Here is a 24,788-nt window from a genome sequence, read left to right as displayed (position 1 = left end):
GCTCCCATGTAAGTCCATACACCACCAGACGTACCGCACACGTACTGCAAGTATGTACGCAATACCTGCATATCTCCCTCGTGCACTATGCCATCATCAGTCGACAAACGACTGACAACCCCAACTGCAAATGCTCCAACTGCAGCTGCGATATTCGGTCTCAAGATCAACATCTCATACATGAGACCACCGAATGCCGATGCAATGCTAGCGGGCCCTGCTAGCTCTACGGAGCATGCATCAACATATATATCCCTAGCAATAGGCATCTCTGACTGACGAGGCATGTCAGCCACATGCATCTCCGACACTACATCTGCCTCAACTGTCAAAGCAACAGAGTCCATGGCATCACTACATACATCTCTGAGACTGCCATGTCTCCTACGATGTCGCATACAACGAAAACAGTGCCGTCTAACGTGTCCAGAATGACCACAATACCAACATGTCACCTGTCGGCGTGCTCGTGAATGTACATGTCTCACACGAGTCCGTGATGACTCAGATCTATCATACATATCATGTAATCTACGCCAAAGTGCTCTCGAAGTAGTCTCATACATAACAAGAGAATATACAGATTCCGCAAGGTGCAAAGAGAGCGTAGATAGTGCCATCTCCTCTAGCTCCTGCCACTGATCGTCAGACATGTTTGAAGGTCTACCTGCATCACCACTCAATGGTCGATGCAACCCTCGCTGTGTCAATGCATCAAGCATACACTCTCTCCATGCCGCAAAGTCTGACCCATCAAACACGCGCATCTGTGAGAGGTCACAATCTGATCGATCACTTGTCTCTGCCATGAGCACAAGTAGCAAGCTAGAAAGCAAAACCACCTCACCAACAACACCTGGAAACTGTCTACCAATATGGCCAGAAACACAATGTAAAACCTGTGAGACACACTCCAAAATAGAGCTCCCACAATGTCAATACAAGTCAGCCCTAAACTGGCTCGAATCGCATCAACAAAAGTCTGCAAATATGGCTGTAAAATCTGATGCAAATTTGCACCAGTAACCGTGCAAAACCTTGCACAAAATCACAAGTCAATATGAGTCAATCGCGCATAAATATCTGACAAAATTTTGGCAGAGTCTCCTTTGTAACTGGAGCAAAATCTCAACAGTAAACCTCAAAGAGACAATAATATATGCCACAATGGCCAATCCGGGAATAAACTCGACCGGAATCACCTCACAAAGTCATACATATGAGCATACCCGCTCTTGCCGGAGTACCACTCAACGGCACCTCAAATGACATACATGTGAGTGATGATTGCTGCCAAAATACCTTTCAATCGATGACCAAATGTCTGCCAGATAACTATAGCAACATTTCGCAAAACCTTGCAAGATCTGTCGCTATGCACAATGCGAAATACGGCACACAAGGGCATACACAAGTGACTCCAAACTCCAACCAAATGATGACTGAAAATCACCTGTCAAAGTGGGAGTAAACTCAACCACTAAACTTTCAAAGAGCAACCTACGGATACGTAGAAGCTATGGCGAGAACCTGGATAAAATCCAACAGATTGCTTCTATAAATTGAGCCAAATCTCAAATAATCTCAGCCACAAACAAATACACAAATCCATATATGGCATACATAAACCGCCAAGACCATGGCAACATAGCTCACTCTCGCATGAGTGGCTCTCTGGACAAATGCATATCCAAAAACCTGTGTACACCTATGAATTTACTGGTTGCTGCAGAAAATACTCCGTGTGTGTGAGATATACCAAAAACAGTGTTTTTGGGACCCGAAAGTGCACAAATAAACCTGCTGCTGTACCTGCTATAATTCAAAGCATAATTTCAGCAAATAGACATCACCATCGCGTCCGGAGCATGCCAAAACCCTGACCTAGACTCCTGGATCATGTAGATCTGACTCTGTATGACGGAGCTACGCAAAAAACTGCGTTTTAGAGCCCGAAAATGGCAAAAACGAGCTGCACAAAGTCTTGAACCTGCTCCTGCTCCACTCTGCGTGATGCAATGTCCTCTCAATGCAAGCTCCAACGCAAGAGCTCTGCCACAACAGCATCCAAGCACTCGAATGTCAAGCTCTCCTCCGCTGAGCACTTCTCTAACGAGCTCCTCTCACCAAGGAAGCCGCAACCGCCTCCTCGACCAAGCTTGACCACACCAAGCTCCTAAACTCCAAAGACAATGCTCCTCAAGCTAAAATCGCTCTCCGTGAAACTCCACGATCGAACTCCACCGTCGAGAGCGAGCGAGCTATCGTCTCGAAGCTTTCAAAGCCGTCGTGCTCTCCGCGGTCACCATAGCTCTGATACCAATTGAAGGGGATCGGGGAGCACACCACAGACGGAGAGTGAGAGAGATAAGGAGACACACGACACACAAATATGGGTGGGGAGACTCAAAAGAGTGAGCAGCCCCCTATACACTCATGCTATGTATAAGGTATACAAGTCAGTGGGCGGCAGGGCAAGGCATAGGCGCCTATATCCCAACAGGCCCTGCTTCCTGCTGGCTCTTGCCACCTCTCTCTGCACACACACTGCACTTCCTCGTGTGCTCTTTCACTTGCACACACCGCCGCGCGCTCATCAACTGGTATCAGAGCCAAATTAGGGTTTGCTCCCAAACCTGCAAACGCTGATTTTCAGCCAAGGAGGTCAACTTTCACACGATATTTTGCAATTTTATCGCCAAAGGACTCGTCCCCGGACACTAGAGAGCTCTTGGCAAGTGAAATTAACCTAAAATGGGCTGAAATTAGGTCAAAATCAATAAATTACAGGTTATGACAACAAAATATAGGTTTTGCAAATGATGTATTAAGGTGTGGGAACACTTTTGCTAAGTCCCCTCTACCCAAAAACACTAAAATTGCCCAAAAGCAGGTCCTAAAATAGGTGTTTTCAACAAATTTCAGATTTACGCAGGTTTTTGCAAGTGTTTTTATGATGCGACTACATTGGGAAAAATTGATGCAGTCTACACACGTTTGACAAATTTTGGCTATATATGACCATTTGTGGCTCAATTTCATGCAATTTGATGTTACAAATTGGGGCTTTTGCTCTTACATGCTTCTAAAGGCTGTGTATTAGCCTTATGTATGTTCTGTGAGGCTAAAAACAACTAAATTTGTTGTTTTCGAGCACAAATTCGCTCGTTGAAATTTCCTGCGCATAAATTTCAGAAATTGTTTTTTGTGCCCAAATCGACCTATTTTGCCCCAAATTGCTGCTGTGACCATTTGGAGCTACAGTGCACACGTCTGCGAGACAATACTCCGGTTTTTGTGCATTTTGCCCAAAAATTCAGCATATTAGCCCTCTTATTCATGCAACTATGACCTCATCTTCTTCGGATGTGAAGCATCTCTTTGAGATTAGGAGGTTCGATGGAACAGGCTTCGACCTTTGCAAAGACAGAATCCATGGAATCCTATTTCTTAAGGATTGTGAAGGGGCACTTGAACAGGTAAAGCCACAGACTATGACGGATAAAGCATGGGTTAGCCTGAATAGGAAGGCTGTTACATACATGAAAATGTCCATGACCGATGAGACAGTCATTGATGTGAAAGGTCTCACAACTGCTTTTGATGTGTGGGAGAAGTTAAAAGGAATGTATCAGAGTACAACGTCTATCAATCAAGTGCATTTGATGCGAAAACTTGTTGGCATGCAACTAGATGAGTCCAAGAGCGTTGCACAACACTTGTCGTTGTTCGCAGGTACTTTGTCGCAGTTATAGGACTCTGGCTTGCCTCCTTTTGATGATAAGCTGAAAGCTATCTTCTTGCTTATGACCTTACCTGAGTCATGGGAAACATTGGTGGTTTCATTATCCGATAACCCCAATTTGACCTCTGATGGTGTTAGGGGTTCTATCTTGAATTAGGAAATCAGGAGGAAAGCAAGTGGAGAGGGAGGCAGCTCTGCCAACATGGTTAGAGGAAGAACAGAAAAGAAGAATGCTTATGCACAAAGGAGTAAGAGTAAGAGTAAGGAAAGGGGAAATGCCAGCAAAGGCAAGGGTGATGTGACTTGCTATCAGTGTGGCAAGAAAGGTCACAAGAAACCCATTGTAGGTACTATAAAGCCGAGTTAGAACGGAAAAATAATGGCGGAGAAAACAAGAAAGAGAAGAAGGAAGTCAAGGCAGATGCATAGGATAGCTCAAAGGACAAAGAGAAGGCCAATGTGGCTTCTAGTATTTTGATTGAGGAGCTGTCAAATGTAGAGGACATCTTGTGTGCCACTTTGTCAAATGATGATGCTTATGACTATGATTCCTCTCTTAATGTTCATTCACAGGACATGCAGATCACCAAGAGTGATCTTATTGATGCTTTGTTGACTGTCAATGGTGCATTATCCCAGACTTGGATTGTTGATTCCGGTGCTTCATTTCATCTGACTCCTATCAAGGAGTGTTTCTCTACTTTAAATGCAGGCAAGCGTGGCCATGTATACCTTGGAAACAATCATGCATGTTCCATTGAGGGTATTGGCACTGTGCATCTCTCCATAGATGGCACAAATGAGCTTGTCTTACATGATATTAGATATGTGCCAGGAATCAAGAAGAGTCTACTTTCTATTGGCCAAATGGATATGCATGGTTACATCATCTTGTTTGAGAGAGGATCATGGAAAATGACTAAAGGCTCAAAGCTGATTGTAAAGGGCACAAAGAAAGGGACACTTTACTTCATGCATGGAAAGGCCGTGTTGGGAAACTTTATTGCATTGGCTGAAATTAACTCTCACATGGAGTTGTGGCACAAGAGGCTTGGCCATATGAGCCAAAAGGGCCTTTCTAAGATTTGTACTTTGAACAAGCTTGATGCTAAAGGCACAAAGCTTGACTTTTGTAATGAATGTCAATATGGAAAGCAAGTAAAGCGTTCTGATTACTCCGGTGTCTCTCGTAAATCTTGTGTGCTTGATCTTGTACATTCTGATGTATATAGCATGCCTACTAAATCTATGGGAGGTGCATGTTATTTTGTCTCCTTTGTTGATGATCATTCTAGGAAAATTTGGGTTTATTTGCTTAAATCTAAGGATGAATCCTTTGCTGCGTTTAAGAGATTTCATGCATTTGTGACCAACCAAACAGGTAGAAAGCTAAAATGCTTGCGTACGGACAATGGGGGGGAGTTCACAAGTGCTGAATTTAACAAATTTTGTGAAAATTTGGGCATTAAGAGGGAGCTTACTGTGCCATACAACCCCTCTTCTAATGGTGTGGCTGAAAGATTTAATAGGACACTTTGTGAGAGGGTGAGATGCATGCTGTCCACAGCTAATCTCTCTCATGGATTTTGGGGAGAAGCTTTGAAAACTGTAGTGCGTATATGCAATCGATCCCCTCACATGTATTTGGAAGGTGACATCCCTAAAGAGGTTTGGTCTGGCAAGCCTGCTTTATATGATCACTTATGCATTTTTGGTTGCGAGGCTTTTGTGCATGTTAGACCTGAGCTGAGGAGTAAACTAGATGCCAAGTCCATTAAAGGACTTTTCATGGGATATGGTGAAGAAGGAGAAATGGGTTACAGGATTTGGTTACCTCAGCTCAAAAGGGTTGTACGCAGCCAGGATGTTGTTTTTAATGAGGCAAGGCTGCTTCAAAACAATTGTGCCTCAAAGCATGACCATAAAAGGGTCAAATTTCAGCATGACCAGCCACCTGTTAGGCCTATTTTTGACCCTCAGGATGCACCACGTATGGTTGAAAATGTAGATGATCCAGTGGTGTTTGAGTCAGATGATGTTGGACATCTAATTGAGGCTCCTGAAGGGCATTTGCAGCCAAGAAACAATGCTGAAAATGATGTACAATATCCCATTGTTGATGATTTTATCATGCCACCTAATGTAAACCCATTGCCGGATAATGTGGATCATTGGGTGAGGCGTTCTACTCATCTAAGACGACCTGTGAGTAGATATGACCCCTCTTTGCATTACATTATGTTGACAGATGAGGGAGAGCCTCTTACATATAAAGAGGCAAAGACATGTGAGCACAGCAACAAGTGGGAGCTTGCTATGCAAGAAGAGATTAAAGCTTTGCATGCTAATCATACTTGGGATTTGGTTGAATTGCCCAAATGAAGGAAGGCTATTCCTAACAAATGGGTGTATAAAATCAAGACTATTGATGCAAAACCCAAGTATAAGGCAAGGCTTGTGGCAAAGGGATATGTTCAAACCAAGGGCATAGACTTTCAGGAAGCGTTCTCTCCTGTTGTGAAGATGATCACTTTGCGTGTATTGATTGTCATAGTGGCTGCTCTTGATTTGGAAATGGACCAAATGGATGTACATACCGCTTTCTTGCATGGTGATGTGGAAGAAGAGCTTTACATGAAGCAACCCGAGGGTTTTGTTATTCCTGGCAAGGAACATATGGTATGTATGCTCAATAAAAGCTTGTATGGGCTGAAACAATCATGTAAATAGTGGTACAAGAAGTTTGATCGCTTCATGCTTAAACATGGTTACAAAAGAAGCCATGCAGACCATTGTTTGTATACTAAACGTGATGAGGATGGCAGCCCTATCATTCTTGTGCTCTATGTTGATGATATGTTGATAGCTGCAAAGAAAAGAAGCAATGTTGATGCTCTTAAAGGGCACCTGAAATCTGCATTTTCAATGAAAGACCTTAGGGCAGCAGAACATATACTTGGAGTGCGTGTTACAAGGCAAAGAGATAAGCACCTATTGTATTTGTCGCAAGAAAAGTACATTCAAAAGGTGTTGAACAGATTTCAAATGGCTGAAGCAAAGCCTCTTGGTGTGCCATTACAGCCATATGTCAAAATCTCCAAGGATGATTGTCCCACGTCAAAGGAAGAAGCCAATGACATGCAAAGTGTGCCTTATGCTTCAGCTTGTGGTTCACTTATGTATGCTATGGTTGCTACTAGGCCTGACATAGCTCATGCAGTGGGAGTTGTGAGCCAGTTTATGGCTAATCCAGGCAGGTTGCATTGGGATGCAGTGAAGTCCATTATGAGGTACTTGAAAGGGACTAAAAACAAATGCCTCTGCTATGGTAAAGGACCAATGGAGTTGAAGTGATTTTGTGACTCTGACATGGCTGGTGATGTGGATACACGGAAATCCACAAGTGTCTATGTATTTACTCTTGCGGGAGGTGTTGTTTCATGGTGTTCTAGATTGCAAAAGATCGTTGCATTGTCTACTACAGAGGCTGAATATATTTCAGCCACTGAGGCTTCTAAAGAAGCTATTTGGTTAGCATGCCTATGCAGTGAGTTTGGTTTGCTTGCCAAGGCACCTATGCTTGGTTGTGATAGCCAGAGTGCCATATGTCTGGCAAAGAACACCATGTTTCATGCACATACAAAGCATATTGATGTGAGGTATCACTTCATACGAGAAGTGCTTGAGGATGGCCTTATTACGTTGGTTAAGGTCCATACATCACAAAATCTAGCAGATGCTCTCACTAAGTGCTTATCCAAAGCACAACATCATCTATGTATAGAGATGGTGGGAGTCACATAGCTTAAAGGCACCATTTATGCCTTTAAGTGGGAGGTTGTTGGGTTAAAGGCCCAAATGGCCCCCCTTTAATGTATATTTTAAAGGTTACTAACCTTTTGCGTGCTCTTTCACTTGCACACACCGCCGCCCGCTCATCATTACTGTGGCTAAACACATTCACGCCGTGAAGGAACTCCTCAACCAATGTGTGCTCTCCAAAAGGGGTTGGTATGAGAGCTTTCTCAAGCCACCTTGCATATAGGACTCATTTTTAGTACCCATTTTTTCCCCTCAAATGAGAAGATAAAATCCGGTTTAGCTGATGGATCTGAATCCTTCTGGAGATTGTCATTACTTGGAGGCTCATAATCGTGAGCCATATAATCCTCCATGGAGATGACCTCAAGGATGGACATTAATTGGATCTCAAAGGAAAATGTCCAACAAGGTTGCTAAGTAAGGGGTACCAGCTGCGCAAAAGTTTTAAAAAATGGGATCTGACGTGATACCCTGTAAGCAAAAACAAAAATTTGAGAGTAAGGCTACAACGGCGAACACGTGCACGACAATCAGTGCAAAAAAATAAAGAGAACTGGATGGAGCTTGAGGTCATGGCGCTAGTAGGAGAGGGCGATCGGGCATTGCACAGGGGAAAGACATAGTGTCGCATGGCTTTTTTGGGGGGAGGGAGGCAATTTTTCTTTTAATACGTGAGGTGAGCTTTCTAGGCATTAACGACTATTGTGCTACTTGGTTAGCACAAATGATAGTGAATATTATCCCGATGTCTTAACCTAGTAAGAGAGGGTTTGGTAGAACTTCAAACAGGGTTTGTATAGGATGGGATTCATCTAAAACGCCACCTAAAATCATGGTCATCAATGTTGGAGCTGGGCTTGTTACCATTCCGCTAAACTTTGGAACATACTTTGGGGCATGTTCTAAATGCAAAAACTTTGGTCACTTCGCCAAGGATTGCCCATTGAATTCTTATGGTACTACAGCTCCGGCAGTACAGGGCCCCAATAAAATGGAATTCCCGATGGGAGGGCTGGAGAAGCAGGGAGACAATAATGAAGGGACAAATATAGGGAAGGATGAAGGAGGGACGGTATGTGAGAAAATGGATACGAAGATGCAGGAAAAGATGGTGGAAGAATTGATTCCCATACAACGAGCTTCGGAAGGTACAGGCAATATTAATAGGATCATTACTCCCACTGCTACCCCCAAATTTATGACAGTAACAACGGTGATGACTGTCTAAGTCCCTGGTCTGAAAAGAGCCAAAAGAGTGAAGGCAGTGGCAAGAGACTCCAAAGTGCTGCAAGTCGTCAGAACACTGGAGGTGAAAGGATCTAGTTCATCCTCTACCCTTCGAAAGGAGGGGGTTTCATTATCCCTATGCACAATCCATTTGCAACACCGCAAGAAAAGAAATCCTCTGACTTGGAACCCCCGGATTCTCCTAAGACCAAGGAGAAGGGGGGGGGGGATGATTCGGATGCTGAAGAATTCGTTCCTCTATCCCAATGAACCCCGTATTAATGATGGAGTCTCTAACTATCCAATCTTGGTACGTAAAGGGGTTGAAAACCCGAAAGAAGAGTACCCTTTTATGGGAGGAATAAAAAAGGAGAAGACAGTCAACTTTTGGGCCATTCAGGAACACCATCTAGACGCCCATAGCAAGAGAAAGCAGATGCTAGGAAAGAAACTGGTATTCTATGGAGAAGGAAATAACGCCTTCAATGGCGTCCTCAGCATTGTGGATAGAGAATTGGAGCCGAAGTTGGTTCTTAACCACCCATCCGGTAGGATCCTTGGGATTAAAATCAGATGGGAAGGGCGTCCCCTCACCATTGTGAATGTGTACGGCCCTTGCAATGAAAAAGATAGAGCCAAACTATGGATGCATCTCAGAGATACCCCTATTGAGGGGAGTGGTTGTTGGTTGGTGACCTTAACATGGTAGAAAAGAGCAGGGATAGAACAAGATCCTCCAGTGTGCTGGCTGGCTCAGAAAGGTCTAAATGGCAAAGTTTGTGCGAAAAGTGGTCAATGATCGACTTATGGGATGTTGGCCCATGGAACAACACGCTTGGGTTCACCTACACAAGCCTTCAGTACGCCCGCACTACCTCTAGACTGGACATATGCTATTGCTCGCACCAAGCTGACTGGATACCGACGCTGATGGAAATGAAGGTAGTCCCAACAACAATCCTCTCGGATCACATTCCTTTGCACATTCAATTTAAGAAGAATAAAGAGGAGGAGCAGGCCCCAAGAGGTTAAAAAAAATTGTTGGTAACAGGGGCACACCTATTCAAAGACCCTCTTTTCAAGAATCTAGCCAAGAAAGCACTAGGTAAGCTAAAAAAAGATGTTGACCTCAACAAACACAATGCGTGGGACCTCTTTGCTCGGAGCATCCAGAAAGCAATCAAAACCTCGGGCCCCCGAATCAAGAAAGCTAGGGAGGATTACCTGTTGCATCTTTCAGCGGAGGTACAATTGCTTACCGCTATAAAAGCCAATGGGCATGCTACTGAGGTCAAACACAAACGATGGCTTGAAGCCAAATTGAACCTTGCTAATGAGCAGTTAGAAGATATCAAAAAGGCTAGACTTCCCTCTAGGGAGATTTATTTGCAACCGGAAGCCTCCAATCAAGCTCATTTTTTTAGGGCTCTACAAAGCAAGAAGAGCCGGGGCCACGTTCGCTCGCTCGATGATGAGAAAGGGACAACAGTTCATAACCAGGATGAAATGGCTGGTATGATGCTGAGCTATCTCAATCAAATCATTGGACAGCCGGAGACCCAGTCCCAAGAAGTGGAAGAAGCTAGAGGGACCTTACTTCAGAGTGTTAAAAAGGAAATTCCCCACTTAAGTGCTAATAACTTGGAACGGGCATTTTTCGAAGACGAATGTTCACTTGCATTGCAAGCCCTGGGCAAGGAAAAGTCCCCTGGTTGGGATGGGATGAGGATGGAAGTCTATGCAGAGTTTTGGGATGATCTCAAGGCCCCAATCACAAGTTTGGCCAATAAAGCCATGGGCGAAGGGTCGTTGGAGACAAGTGTGAAGAGAGGGCTTATCAAGCCCATCCCAAAACAGATCTGCTGCTCTAAACTACAACATTGGCGCCCTATAATGATGATGTCGGTGGCCTACAAAATTATAGCTAAAGTAGTGGCCCTCAGACTAGCCCCCTTACTAACCAAGATCATCTCCTCCCATCAACATGGCTTCATTAAAGGAAGGTCCATATACGATAACATCTTGGCAGCAATGGTGGGAATAGAATACGCAACTGTCACAAAGCAGGAGTGCATTCTGTTGCAGCTGGACCTGGACAAGGCCTATGACAGAATAACATGGACATATATAGAAGCCATCATGGAAGCTCTAGGCTTTGGGCCGCGCCTCTGTCGGATGGTTCGTGTAATGGGGGCTGGAAGCCAGTCAGAGCTCCTATTTAACGGTAGAATTGTGGGCTCTTTTGAGGTTAAAAGGTCTATTAAACAGGGATGCCCTCTTGCCCCCTTACTTTTCTCCATAGGATCACATCCTCTAATCACGATGCTCGAAGCTAGTGCTGAACGCGGGGAGGTGCAAGGCCTTGTTTTACCAGGAAATAGACAACTCCTGGCAAAACTTTTTGCATATGATTCTCTCTCTTCTTAAAGGCGTGCCCCCAGGTCATCAGAAAAGATCTGGAGATTGTACAAATGTTCTCAGTAGCTTCGGGGTCCCAGTGTAATATAGAGAAGTCAAGGATGATTTCCCTATCAGAAAATGACTCATTTGACCCTTCTATCTGGTCAGGGGAGATTGTCACAAAAGGAAATATCTTCAGACATCTCGGGGGCCCCTTGGGCATAGATGTAACTCACAAGCAAAGATTCGAGTGGATGCTTGAAAAAATCAAAACAAAAATGAGTAGGTGGGAGTATGCTCTTCTCCCATTCCCAAGTCGGATAAAAGTGATGAATGCCTTCATGATTCCTTATATTGCCTTCACTAGCCCGCTTCTCAAGATGGCTAAGTGTCACTGGAAAGAGTTCTTAAAACCAGTAAAAACATTTTTATGGAAAAATAACACGAAATCTTCTAGGCCATGGCAATGGGCCAGTTGGGAATCAGTTGCTCGGGCGGGGAATCAAGGAGGCCTCGGGATTCTTAACCCTGTGACCCATGCAAAAGCTTGTTGCGCCAAATTTGTTGTTTCCTTGGCTAAACAGGATCAAGTTTGGGTAGTCATGATCAGAGATATGATAGAAGCAGCTAAACTTGGCTCGAAGGGAGGAAAGTAGAGAGGGGTGGAGGTTCATGACAAGCTGTTGTCCCCAGCGTGGTCTACCTTAAGACTGGGGGGCAGCTCAGGAGAATTGGTAAGAAAATGCAATAGAGTAGCAGGAGTCTTAAAGTGGGGGGAAGAAGCCAGATACTTCAAGAACTCCATCCTACATTGGTCCCCCTGGCTCTCCAAAGTTGTAGATCCGCCGCAAACTCCATATTGGATTGAGACAGCAAGGAAGCTGAATAATAAGGGTCTGATCCGACTTGAGCACTTCTGGGACAGTGTCAACAAGAGTTGGAAAACCATTGACCTTATGATTGCCCAGTACCAAGTCAATAGCTTGGAGGTCTTGCTTGTCCACAAAGTGATGAAAGATCTGGATACTCTAGTGATGCCAATCTGTGTCTCAGAGTTGGACTGGAAAGCATGGAAATGGCCCGGAAGCAGTCTTTTGTGGAAACCCATACTAAAATCATTTATCAGACAATGATGCAAAAGAAGAATTGGTCTAGCCCCCTTAATAAGCTATGAAAAAGCAATGGCTGGAGGAAAGGTGGGAGCATGTAATGGAGAACATATGGAAGCCAAAGGTTCGACAATACATGAAGGTTTTCTTATGGAAGGTTATTTGGGGTGCTCTACCGACGGGGGTGAAGATTCAGGTGAGAGGGATTGGGTCAGATCGATGCTTGGGGTGCAGGTTGACTAGTGAAGATCTGGCCCACCTTTTCATGGACTGCGTAGCTATAAAAGGCCTCGCAGGGAAAGTATGCAAGTGGGTCCAGAGAACATGGAAAATTAGGTTTTTCAAGACTAGCCTATGCTTTGGAGGTAAAGGTAGTCCTGCACTCCTAGTCAGCACTCAGATCGTTAGATACTTCTTCTTTCATAATGTATGGCAAACAAGGAACCGTCGTGTTTTTGAAGGAGGATTTGCGGTGGCAAGCTTCGCAGAAATTATATAGGAAAGCAAAGTGCTAATATGGGCACTAGGGCACAAGCATCACTCGGAGGATTGGTTTAGGACTACTTGTGCCTTGTTGTCAGCAGATGGAATACCTGGGAGGGGGGCAAATCTTGGCCATCGATAATTAAAGATCTCAGAATGACAAGTGTATGGACCTTGGGTATCAAGGACGTAGAGGCGGGGTGGTAGGAGTGACTGCCCTAATAGCCGTTGTAATAGATGGAATACCTGGGAGGGGGGCAAATCTTGGCCATCGGTAATTAAAGATCTCAGAATGACAAGTGTATGGACCTTGGGTATCAAGGACGTGGAGGCGGGGTGGTAGGAGTGACTGCCCTAATAGGCGTTGTAATAATGATCCCCGGATGTTGTCATGGCTTAACATGAGCATGACAAAACCTTGTAAATTTTTGGGCTGCTCAATATAATTCACTCACAATTGTGAGTTTTGCACACCACAAAAAAAAAAAAAAAAGCGCAAAGCCTCATCATGGATGGTAATTTTATCCCCATTTGCTAGTGAGACTAACCACGTGGAGAAATATGTGGAATATGAAAGCAGCCAGTAGTAGGAGCATAAAGAGCATAAAGGCAACCAATTATGGGTGCGCTTATTGTAGACCTAAATGGGCATGCTTAGTGTACTAAGGCTGGGTTCATACGAGCCTGACGACAAGCTGAACCTCGTGAACCATCGTCGTTCACAAGAAGCGGAGGTAGAGGAAAATAGAGTGTGTATGTATGTCTTGCTCGATTTTAGAGAAATCGTTAAAAATTGGAATCTGGAGGTGATGCATTTTGAGTGTTCCCTAGTACCAATCCGTAAAAATGGAATGTAAATCCTGGGATTGTTGACTACTAAGAGTCTCTCTTATCATTCTATGGAGTTTCCATAGATAGGTAAGGTCGTAAGTCCCACCTTTTCTATTTTCCCCTCTCCAAACCAAGGGTGGGGCGGCAAAGAAGATATTGGGTCTCGAAGGCTGTATACAAGTTGCACGAAGGAGGGAGATTTGAGGCAGGTGGCACGTGGAGTGTATATCATTCTCCTTTCTTGTCGAGACCGCCCACCGACTCTCTCTCCTCGTCCCCACATGATCACATCTGTTTCCCGCAAAGACACAGCACCACTCGCAGCCTCCCAAAGCAACAGAGAGAGAATGTGACCCTCTCTCGCTCTCTCTCTCTCTCTCTCTCTCTCAGCCAGCTCGGCCAGCAGGGTTGTGTGGCGATACCTGATGTACGCGTGCAGGTCGTGGAGGCTATGATTGTGTGCTGCGGGCGGGATTGTGCAGACGGAGGTTGCCAAGCAGGGGCAATGTTGCGCATGCGGTAGAAGGTAGAGGCAAAGGGTTACGTGGGGATGTCGGGACGGAGTGTGGGAGAGAGTTGGGTTTTGTTTAAAGTGAGCGGGGGCTCGCGTAGGCACTGCGAGGAGAGGATGGGTGCACGCAGAGAGAAGAGCCGAGAGGGGCAAGGTTGGCAAAAAGGAAGGTGCAAAGTGCTGCTGTTGGTCGAGGCAGAAGCCGTAGCAGGGCTGAACAAAGGCTCGAGGGAGGAGGGAGGCAGGCGGGGGGGGGGGGGGGGGGGGGGGGGGGGGGGGGGGGGGGGAGAGGTGTGTGCGCAGAGCGCTCTCTCTCTGTCTCTCTCAAATAGGCTCATAGTTGGGCTAAGGTAGGCTAGTGGATGCCATCGATTTAATCTCAGCTCTTGCGATCCATGTTTTGCGCTTTAAACGAGGAGGCAAGCCACACATTTCTTGGTGGGGGGGTCTCATTATCTGAACCCAGCCTAAAGCAAGACCAAAATTGATGCAGCTAAAATCAAAGGCCCACAGATCACACACAGTACTCATTCGCTGCACTTAGGACCTCCTCAGCTCACTGCCGTACCCTTCTCAGCGCCCCACTGTCGTAAACTCCTCAACCAGCTCGCTACCACCCGTACACTCCCCAGCCCATTGTCGTACCCTCCTCAACCCTCCTTAGCTACCCACATCCATATCCTCCTCAGCAAACGACATTTTTGCATTTCCTTGAGAAGAAAACTTGTGGTTGCTCAGTTTCCTTCAAGTACCCAGTGCATTTAACTGAATCCATGAGGAGAGCTTGAACGGAATACATAATAGGGATGTTGCTCTAAGGTGAACTATTGATAAAATTAAATAGTAATCTGAAAAAACATTTGGCAAAAAAATTTAACAATTAGTAGTACAATTGCAAGCGTTGTAGCTCACATAGGAGCCAAGCCAGCCAGTGACACGAGGAGCTGTCTAGAAGAAGTTTTTTTTAAAAAAAGAAGTGCACTTCTCAGGAACCACCAAGCCGGGTATGAACTGGTTAGAGCAATGGCCCTTAATCTACACGCAAATGCACAAGATCAAATCCAACTTTTGAATCGTGGTTTATGTCTCATTGTATAACAAGGCAAGGATGTGGTGGAATTTGTGGAAATTTCGGGCAATAAAATGAAAGATCAGCTAGTATGGGCTTTAGAGTAGTCAATTCCCAATGGAAGCAATCCTAAATTTCCTCATTGTACTATACAATCAAGCTAAACTTATTGTACCCAAAAGAAGAGTAATGAAATCGACTCCCTTTATTATATTTATCTTGTCAGAGAATGTTTGGTCATGAAGCCACTTACTCTGGATCCATGTAGCCATGGCTACCCATCAAGACAGTGGTGCCTGTCGTCTTGAGAATGTTATTCCGCGATATCCCAAAGTCGGATATTTTTGCATCAAATTTAATATCTAGGAGAATGTTGCTACTTTTGACATCCCTGTGGATGATGGGTGGATTGCATCCATTATGCAAGTAGTCAAGACCTGCCATAAAAAGAGCATATTGCACCATGTCAAGGAAGTAGCACAATAGAAACACATCAAAGCTAGCTAACTTCACATTTTTGATGAAATATTTCTACCTTGGGCTGCATGTAGCAAAATCTTCAATCGTAGGTCCCACGACAAAGGTGGGATATTTAAATCTTCTGCTTCAAGAAGATGACATCCATGTTAAGGAGAGTGAGTAATGACCAATTCAATATACATTTGAGTTGAGGCATACATATACTTACTATGAAGACAATCATATAAGGAACCATTTGGCATGAAATCATAAATGAGTACCGGGCTCTGATCAGTGCAATAGCCCACAAGCTCCACTAGGTTCTTATGATGAACTCTTGATAACAAGTCTACCTTTTTTGGCAATATAAGATAAATTAAAGATAGTTAGCTCAAAACATTGTATTGTTTATTTTTCAGCAACGTTCAACATTATTTTTTCTTCCTTAGCCATTGTACTACATTGTAAATTAAAAAAATTAAACTTACAATTATTGCAATTTTAGTTTAATTACAAGAAGAATCAACTTGATGTTTAAATCCTTAATTTCAACTTAATCTATGTTTTGTCACATGTGTTCCATCTATAAAACTAGCTACCTTCTCAAGTCTTTAACAATATGCGCATACTAAAGTAGATTACCTCATTCAAGAATTCTTTCATTCCTTGATAACTAGAGTTTGAAGCAACTTTGACAGCGACAAATTGACCATCCGTAAGAATCCCTCTAAAAACTTGTCCAAATCCTCCGGTCCCAAGAAGATTTGCAAAATTGTTTGTGATTGATTTAACATCATGAAAGCAAAACTCCTTTATCGTAAGCTTTGATTTGAAATCTTCAAAAGCTGCACAACAAGAAAAAAATACTTTTCTTACTCAAAGGACATAAAAAATTAAATAATTTCATTGTTGAGGACACATATGCATGTTTCAAAGTATAGTTCTTAATAGAGTATAATATTACAAACTCAAAGCTTCACAAATGTTTAATATTTGAATGACTATAGATAATGAATTAAAAAAATGATATACTATGATTAGAAGAAATAGCAACAGGTAGTGGCTATCTCTCACTCCATCATTGTGATAGATACACCATCTCTATGCTCCTTCTGCGCATAGCAATGACGTAGCTATCATTAGCTAGCCACGCTGTTCATATGGAGCCTAAATAGGGATGTTCCTTCCTAGGCACCCCCCCATCTTCAATTCCATCAGGAAGAGAATGGGGTCTAGCAGGGCCTCTTTATTAAAAAGTCAAACCTTTAATATTAAGAAAGTAATCAATGGACAGTTTTTGAATTCAATTAGGCAAAATGGCTAGTTTATTTGAATTCAAAAATTCTCTCCAAAATGAAATTTAAAATCTAGCGGATAAAACCATATCATGTAACACATCTATGGAAAGAGCTCGACACGTATATTGCAGATCTATGTTCTCTGCTCAAATCGGAGATCATATGTGAAAAGTTATGGAACGCCAAAAATCATAAAATTTTCCACGTCCTTTTTGGGGGGAAAAGTGCATCCTTTGACCACTCTTACACATCTCTTACACACCCACCATTCTTGCACACATGACGTACACCTATTTGTCAAAATGTTAATCACCTCCATTAAGCTCATGGCAAATAAAGAGGCCCTCCTACACCTTATCCTCTTCCTAATGCATAGGACACCTCAAATCCTCTCCCTCACTGCTCTCTTATCATCCCAAATGGCCCCTCGCTAACTACCCTATCTAGGTAACATCTCATAATCTCCCACTTCACTACCACAACCATCGTAACACCATTTCTTTGGATTTGGGAACAGTCATACGAGCAATATGAGGTGTGACTCTAACCGCTCCTAGCACCCTCAGGTGATGATTGAGATAGACCTCCTTTTTGAACCCATGTTCTATGTTCACCTAATCGTGGGAGACCTCTTGAGTTGAACTCATGTTCTATATTTACCTAATTGTGAGCAACCTCTTGGGTTGGGCCTTCTTTGTGTGTGTGTGTGTGTGTGTGTGTGTGTGTGTGTGTGTGTGTGTGTTTTCTTGATGGTAAAAATTATATTTCTCTTCTGCTCGCACAAGCCACTCCGATTTCCACAATACTACTCTTTCCATGCTACTACTCTAGAGCCTTGTAGTAGACACAATTTTGAGACCTACTAACAATGTACTTGAAGTGAAACAATGGTTGAGATCAATCTTGATAAAGATAAACTTGGGCACTAACGAGATCAATACTAGCTACGTGCTTGCTCCTTCTACCCCAACTAGTGGGTATAGGAACTAGTCAAATTTAAATGCTAATTTGTGCAAGCAGCTTAGGAATCATAATACTAAATCCTATTAACATCGAAAGCCCTCCTACGATTTGGTTCTTCTAGATCTTAGAGAAAATCACTCAAAAGAAGTAAATTGATGGGTATTATAAACAGTTTTTATTTACTTTCTTTGGACAAAAGAGAACACACACACACACACACACACACATAGAGAGAGAGAGAGAGAGAGAGAGAGAGAGAGAGAGAGAGAGAGAGATCCTTTTCAATCTCTCAAAATCCTCTTGTAGGTGGAAGCAAAGTGGGTCTGGAGATCATCTACCTCAGAGGACTATTGAGACTTTCTCATCAAAAGAGACATTAGTGGATTCAAGTTAGACTCCTATAAGGATTGGACCAATGTGAGCCAAAGAGAAAACATTACAACCCTAGAACCTAGCATTCCTTTTGGAACCAAACTAGTATTATGTAGGTTCTAGGAAGCATGAAACTCCCTCAAATCTGAATGGGAACCCACACAACCCTCACAACCATTGAAATCTATCTTCTCCTTCTTCATTAATGACTCCCCATGGTTTGGTTGGTTTGCATCTTAGTGTAGGCTGGGGCTAGGAACAAAAGTCCCACCTTTGCTACAAAGAAGGCTTTTAAAAAATGGAAGGATCTCTATCTTGGCAACACCAAGATGGACACGTAGCAAATCAGGGCATCATATAGCTTATCTGAAGCTTGTGCCTCATGGTTGCATTCAAGACTTCAAAAGGTGCGTAACATTTCTAGCCCTTTCCACAAAAGGAGCTATATAAGTAGAAGTTTGTACTCAATCTTGACCGACCCCCTTTTCACAAGCTCCATAGTATCAATTTTCCTTTTTTTTTTTTTCCAAATTCACAATTGTGAGCTTGAGGTTACTTTGTACACCAATTGGCCACTCTAAGCATGTGGATAGTTCATGATTTAAGAAGGAACATTGCCTTTGACACTATGATCTTGATAAAGAGACCTACAATTTTTTTGTGAAAAACTCACAATAGTGAGTAGATTATATTCATAAAATCCAAACAATTAGAGATTCCTATCACGTTCGTGACGAGCCATGAAAACTTCAACGGTTCATAGATACATTGGCTGATAGGGGAGGCCCCACGACGTTGGATGAGCCCACACTTCACCTATGCAAGTCCTTCAATGTGGTTTCCAAGATCCTATTCCACTCCTAAGAGTTCCTTTGTTTTCCAATGTCGATGAGCATTATCGTACTTTCTTGGACTATCTCCGTGAACTTAGTTAGCTCCATGGAGTTCTCAAAGATCCGACCATTCCTTGACTTCCAAATGTGTTTTAAGTAGCAATACCGCACGAATGGCATTGCTATGAGTAGTGCATGGCTCTTAAACACCTTCCCTCCCACGAATAGATTGTTCTTGAAGAATCCTATATTCTAGGTCTTTGAGACCCATTTGCAAATCTACCCTGCAAGACTACAGATCGTTAAGCACTCCTTGAAAAGGTAAGGGAGGTCTTCACAAGCTATTTTCAATTGCGAGAATCTATCTGGACCCATTTTCCTGGCAATAACTTTCACCTTTTGTAAGAAAACTTTCGTCCCGTCCGGCCAATGAGGTCTCCATATGTTTTTAACAACCATCTCCCATCTTGACCGTGGCGTGTTTTTGCCCCACTACTTGAACATTAAGCAGGGAGAACCAATACTTTAATGCCATAAGGGTAAGGTACACATCATTAATTGTCAATTTCAAGAAATATCTATTCACAAACCACTGCCAAGCTTTCCATTCAAACTTCGACTCACAATTCGGCAGCTACCAATTGTTAAGCTGTTCTAGGGCTCTACTAATCATCAATCTTTTTGTCCCACCTAGGTTAAATCGGAAGGCCAACTAATCCACTCCTTTCCAGTAGCTTTTGTTGTAGTCCCACAACTGGTCTATACGTGTAATACCCTTTTTATTAACCGTTCTGGAAACCTCCCTCCAAGAGAGGGTCAAAAGAAAGCCTTCAGACTTAGAGAGCCAAGGGGAATAGTGAGCTATAGAATTGTGGAAACACCTTTCCATATCTCCCCATTCCAAGGACTCTAATGTTTTATTGCATTTGGGAGTGAACTTTCTCGTTGCACCCCCAAGTTTGAGGGAGGCCCATTGAGGGGACAACAACTTGTCTTGCACCTCGAGCCCTTTCCATCGGCCGCTTTGCGAGAATACTCTGGAGTTGTCCATCATATCCTTAGCCATAATAGCCCAAGCCTGACCTTGCTTGGTGAGAGCCACCACAAAATTGGCAGCTTGGGCCTCCCAATGAGTGCTATGGTTAAGAATCCCGAGCCTGCCTTGCTCCATTGGTCTCGCAATTGTCTCCCATTTAGCTTATTGCCAGGATGTTGCATCTTTAGTGTTGTTCTTCCACATAAATATCTTTATCAATTTCAAGAACTCTTCCCAATTTCATTTAGAAATCTTAAGTAGCAAACCATTTTAGGATAATTAGGGGAGCATAAAAGAATTGATAACCTTCAATCTGCTCGAAAATTTGAGAAGCACATACTCCCACCTTCGCATCTTAATCTTCATATTCTCCATAACCCATAAGAATGTTTTCTTGTGAGTAACGTCCACCCGCAGAGAGGATTTTAGGTGTCGAAATATCTTCCCATTTGACACAAGCTCCCCGGTCCACATAGATGGATCAAACGAGTCGTTCTTGGAGAGTCCACATAGATGGATCAAACGAGTCGTTCTCGGAGAGAGATATCAATCTTGATTTTTCAATACTACACTTTGACCCCGAGGCAAAGGCAAACATTAGAAGGGAATCGTCAGCAAAAAATGGGTCAAAGTGTAGGCTACAAACATCATTGTTATGGGTCACCAATGCTTTAGTTGGGAGAATTACACGTGTTTGGGGATAGGATTATTGAGGCCTGTTTTGATGCTCAAGTCCATGACTTGGTCAACTAGGCTTGGTTAGCCATTCTCGTGATTGCAAACTTAAGATCACTCCACAATTCCTTGAAAAACTGAGTAGTCAAACCATCCCAACCATAGGACCTCTCTTTGCCCAAAGCTTGAATCATGATGGAGAATTCATCCTCGGTGAACGCTTTCTCTAGGAGGTTGGATTCAGAGAGGGATATCCTTCTTTTGACGCTCCTGGCATCCTCAATCGTAGGGGAGCGGCCTCAGACTATTCTACGATCTATTGTAGGGGACTGAGCATTAATTGAGCCATTTCATCAAGATTCTCAATATCATTTCCATCCACATCTATTAGAGGATGGACCACGCCCACTGACTTCTTTTAGCCTTGAGGGTCCTGAAGAAGTGTGTACGACTGGCGTCCTCCGACTGAAGAAATGTTTCTCTTGACAATATTTTGGCCTTCCTCACGTCGTTTAGTTGGTGATAAGCTAATTCCTCTTTAGCTTCCAACCCTCTTTTGTGCTCCACCTCTGAAGTGAACCCTTCTTGTTTTTTGGTGGTTAAACTCTCATGTTTGTCAATGAGTTGATTGAGCCGTTGGAGAGGGGGAATGGGGGACGACACCCGGCACGACCAGAAGTGCCTCTCTATAGCCGAGGGTCAACACAACAGCCCAATCCACTCGAAAACACCTTCAAAACGAAAATTTGCACATAATCCGCTTCACTTGCACAGTTCCCAAGTGCACACGCGCTTTCCAAGATTGCAAAAAGGGTCCACACTTCACTGCACCTGCTCTACCTTCCTTCGCACATACAATTACTCTCTCTCTCTCTCTCTCTCTCTCTCTCTCTCTCTCTCTCTCTCTCTCTCTCTCTCTCTCTCTTTTTGCAAAGCACCAACGATCCGAGCGTACACACGCTTCAATGGCACCGCGGCTGGCAACAGACGAGACGACAAAGAGAAAAGGTGAAGGGGGGTGCAACACGGCACAATTAGCCAAGAGGGTTGTTCATTAATAGCTTCCAAGCTCCATTACAATGCTCCTTTGAGCTTCTCTCTCTCTCTCTCACTTGCTCTCCTTCACATCCCGTGCCAAAAAAACAAAGAGCCCCCCCTCTTTACAAAGAGTTTGGCCCCTTTATTGGGCTCGTTTTTGAGTTTTTAGGCATTTTTCATCGTAGGCCGACACATGGCACTCCCCTTGGGAGGCTCAGCTTGACTTTGACTAGCTTGGTGCGCGTCCTGAGGCTTCACACTTTACTTTACACACGAGCACCCTCTAGGCAGCAACGACGGCGCCGTCGTTGCTCCTAGGGATTCACATTGCCCTCAAAAACGTTGTGGGCAGATTTGGTCCGCAGGAAACGGCCCCCTCATGGGCGGGTGGCCATGTCACCTGGGCATTAATAGACCGGCACGCGCGGGTGCGCCATCGCGCCGCCCCGCCTTACCAGTCGCGGCCAAAACCGCCGGCAATTCCACCCAACGCAGCGCCCCCAGCGCCGTCATCGCTCAACACCATAGCCAAGAGCTCCAAGCTCCCCTCGCCACCTTGTATGCCAATGGGTGTGCACGGCCCAGCGTATAAAGCGCGCCCTCTCGGCCCTTCTCTGCGCATGTGGGGCTATGCCCTCCGACACGTGGCAGTCATGGGCCTCATGGCCCCTTAAGCCCACCAAAACATAAGTATTTAACCTCTTTTTTTTTCTTTTGGCTCTTTTCTGTAGGCTCCCATTCATTGTTCCCAGACCCGATGGCAAAGCCGCAAAACCGTGTCGGATCTTCACTGAGTTGGATCTCGAGCCGTGCAAACCCCACTGCATTTCAACTTCTCTGAGCTAGCTATCTGAGGCCGCCAAAATCCGGGAAATGCATCTGCATGCCTCTCACTGCCAAATGATCCCAACTTCATCTAGCTGTATCTGACTAACCGAATATCCGATTGATGTGCAGTCGATTTGTGCTAACTCCATATGGTGCTCACTTCCACCAAGAATCTTGGCGAGGCCGAGAAACTGCCAAGTTGCACATCTTCCAATGCGGCCAAGTGGGCTCAGACTTAGCCCCTGGAAGATCTTCAATTGCCCATATCTTGCTATCCAGAGCTCCGATTCACATTCCCAGAAGACAAGCATGCTCCACCACCCGAGCACTTCACACATATACACTGACATCAGCCCGGGCCACCTGTCCCCAACTACCCTGTCCGTCGGGGATCTGCTACATACCCTTTCTTTAAACTGCAATATCTAGAGCACCGGGGCTCCGTTTGACAAGTCGTTTGAACCGGCCTGGAGAGCACACTGAAGACCACACCTTGGCACATGCTTGCCTCCTTCTGGATACCGTTGACTTCCAGCCCTGTTAGCCCCCCGTCTGGAGCCTTCTTGGCCTAAAAAACCACATTGGACATACATTTCCGCTTCCACTTAGCCACAACAGCTTTAGACACATGCCATAGCACCACCATGTGCACCTGCATGCATCCATACCCTTGCACGAGTCCCTATCTGGCGTCAACATGTTTTGGGTGCACCATCATTGCCCAACCCTCTTGTTGAGCATTCATGCTCAACTGAAAGCACACTTTAAAACCGAAAATTGCAACACTTGACAAGCACGGAATGAAGCAAAAAACCATAGTTGTATGTACATGCTATGTACAGAGTATGTACAAGGTGTCCTCTCTCTTCACAACCTCCCTCTGTCTAGGTTGGTTGCCCAACCCCCGTAGTTACAATCTGGTGTACGTCAGGCACTAACCCCCTGGAAAAGTACAGTTTGAGCCGCACACCATTCACCCTATGCCTCAAATGCTTGCCATTGTCTCTCACCAGCTGGTAGGTCCCATTCGGAAATGCTTTATGCACTTTGTACGGACCCGTCCATTTCTTCTTGAACTTCTTTTGGAAGGTAAAGTCCAAGTAGCTTTCATACTTCATCACCAGATCTCCTTCTTGAATCTCCTTGTTTGCCAAGCTCTTGTTGAACTTCGCTACTCGCTTATCCCTCTACTTCACATAAAAATCTGCCGCAGCCTCCCTATCCATCTGTAAAGCCTCCAAACTAGTCATGTGATCCTGCAACACGTCCTATTGAGTGGCACTGAAACTCCACATACCCTTCAATGCACCTAGCTGTGCATGCACTGGCAAAACCGCCTCCTTACCATAAACCAGATCAAATGGGGTGAAGTTTGTGGCCACCTTGTAGGATGTGCGGTAGGCCCACAAACACTTCTCCAAGTTCACCTCCCACTCTATCAGCTGCTTATAAACATACTTGGTCAACATCTTCACAATCTGCCCATTGGCACTCTCTACCATACCATTGCACTGCGGGTGATATGGCGAAGAGAAGCGGTGTTGGATACCCAGCTTTTCCACTAAAGCCCGCACCAATTTGCTTCGAAATCCTTGGCCTCTGTCAGAGATCAGCACCCATGGAACACCAAAACGACAACAAATGCTGTCAAACACGAACTGAGCTACCACATTTTCATTCACCTCTTTGACAGCCTTGGCCTCGACCCACCTGGTAAGGTAGTCAATCACCACTACAATGTATTTTTTACCGCTTGCCGACTTCGGTAGTGGACCAATGGCATCCAAACCCCACTTCTCAAAAGCATCTTGGGCAATGATAGCTCCTTGTGATTCGGCTATCAGCCTCCTCTTGCCCATAGTCTGACATTCATGGCAGGTTTTGCACCAATAGTGCACATCACGTACTATCAACGGCCACCAAAAACCTGCTCTCAAAATTCAAAACAAAACCTGGTCTTTACCTGGATGCCCACTTTCCTCATGACATTGTTGCAACACCATACGGATTTCTTCCTTATAAAGTATCCTTCGCAGCACTTCATCCAGCCCATAGGTTATAAGATCCTCCCCTATCAGTGTAAACTTGC

At 44.3% G+C, this 24,788-nt stretch overlaps 1 protein-coding gene across 1 annotated transcript in view; it reads right to left on the bottom strand.

The window, feature by feature from the left end:
* LOC147446722 (putative LRR receptor-like serine/threonine-protein kinase At1g67720) overlaps positions 1–15,662 on the bottom strand; it is a 69,966-nt gene extending 54,304 nt beyond the window's left edge. Inside the window, exon 1 of the mRNA XM_086526292.1 lies at positions 15,451–15,662. Coding sequence (XP_086382418.1) covers positions 15,451–15,662 — 212 coding nt within the window. The remainder of the gene's footprint in view (positions 1–15,450) is intronic.
* Between the last annotated feature and the right edge of the window lie 9,126 nt (positions 15,663–24,788).

This window comes from Adiantum capillus-veneris, chromosome 12 (assembly GCF_014529385.1).
Source record: "Adiantum capillus-veneris isolate H3 chromosome 12, ASM1452938v2, whole genome shotgun sequence".
In the NCBI taxonomy this organism is placed as follows: domain Eukaryota; kingdom Viridiplantae; phylum Streptophyta; class Polypodiopsida; order Polypodiales; family Pteridaceae; genus Adiantum; species Adiantum capillus-veneris.
Note: the sequence above shows the minus strand (reverse complement) of the source record. Positions and strands in the feature narration are given on the sequence as shown.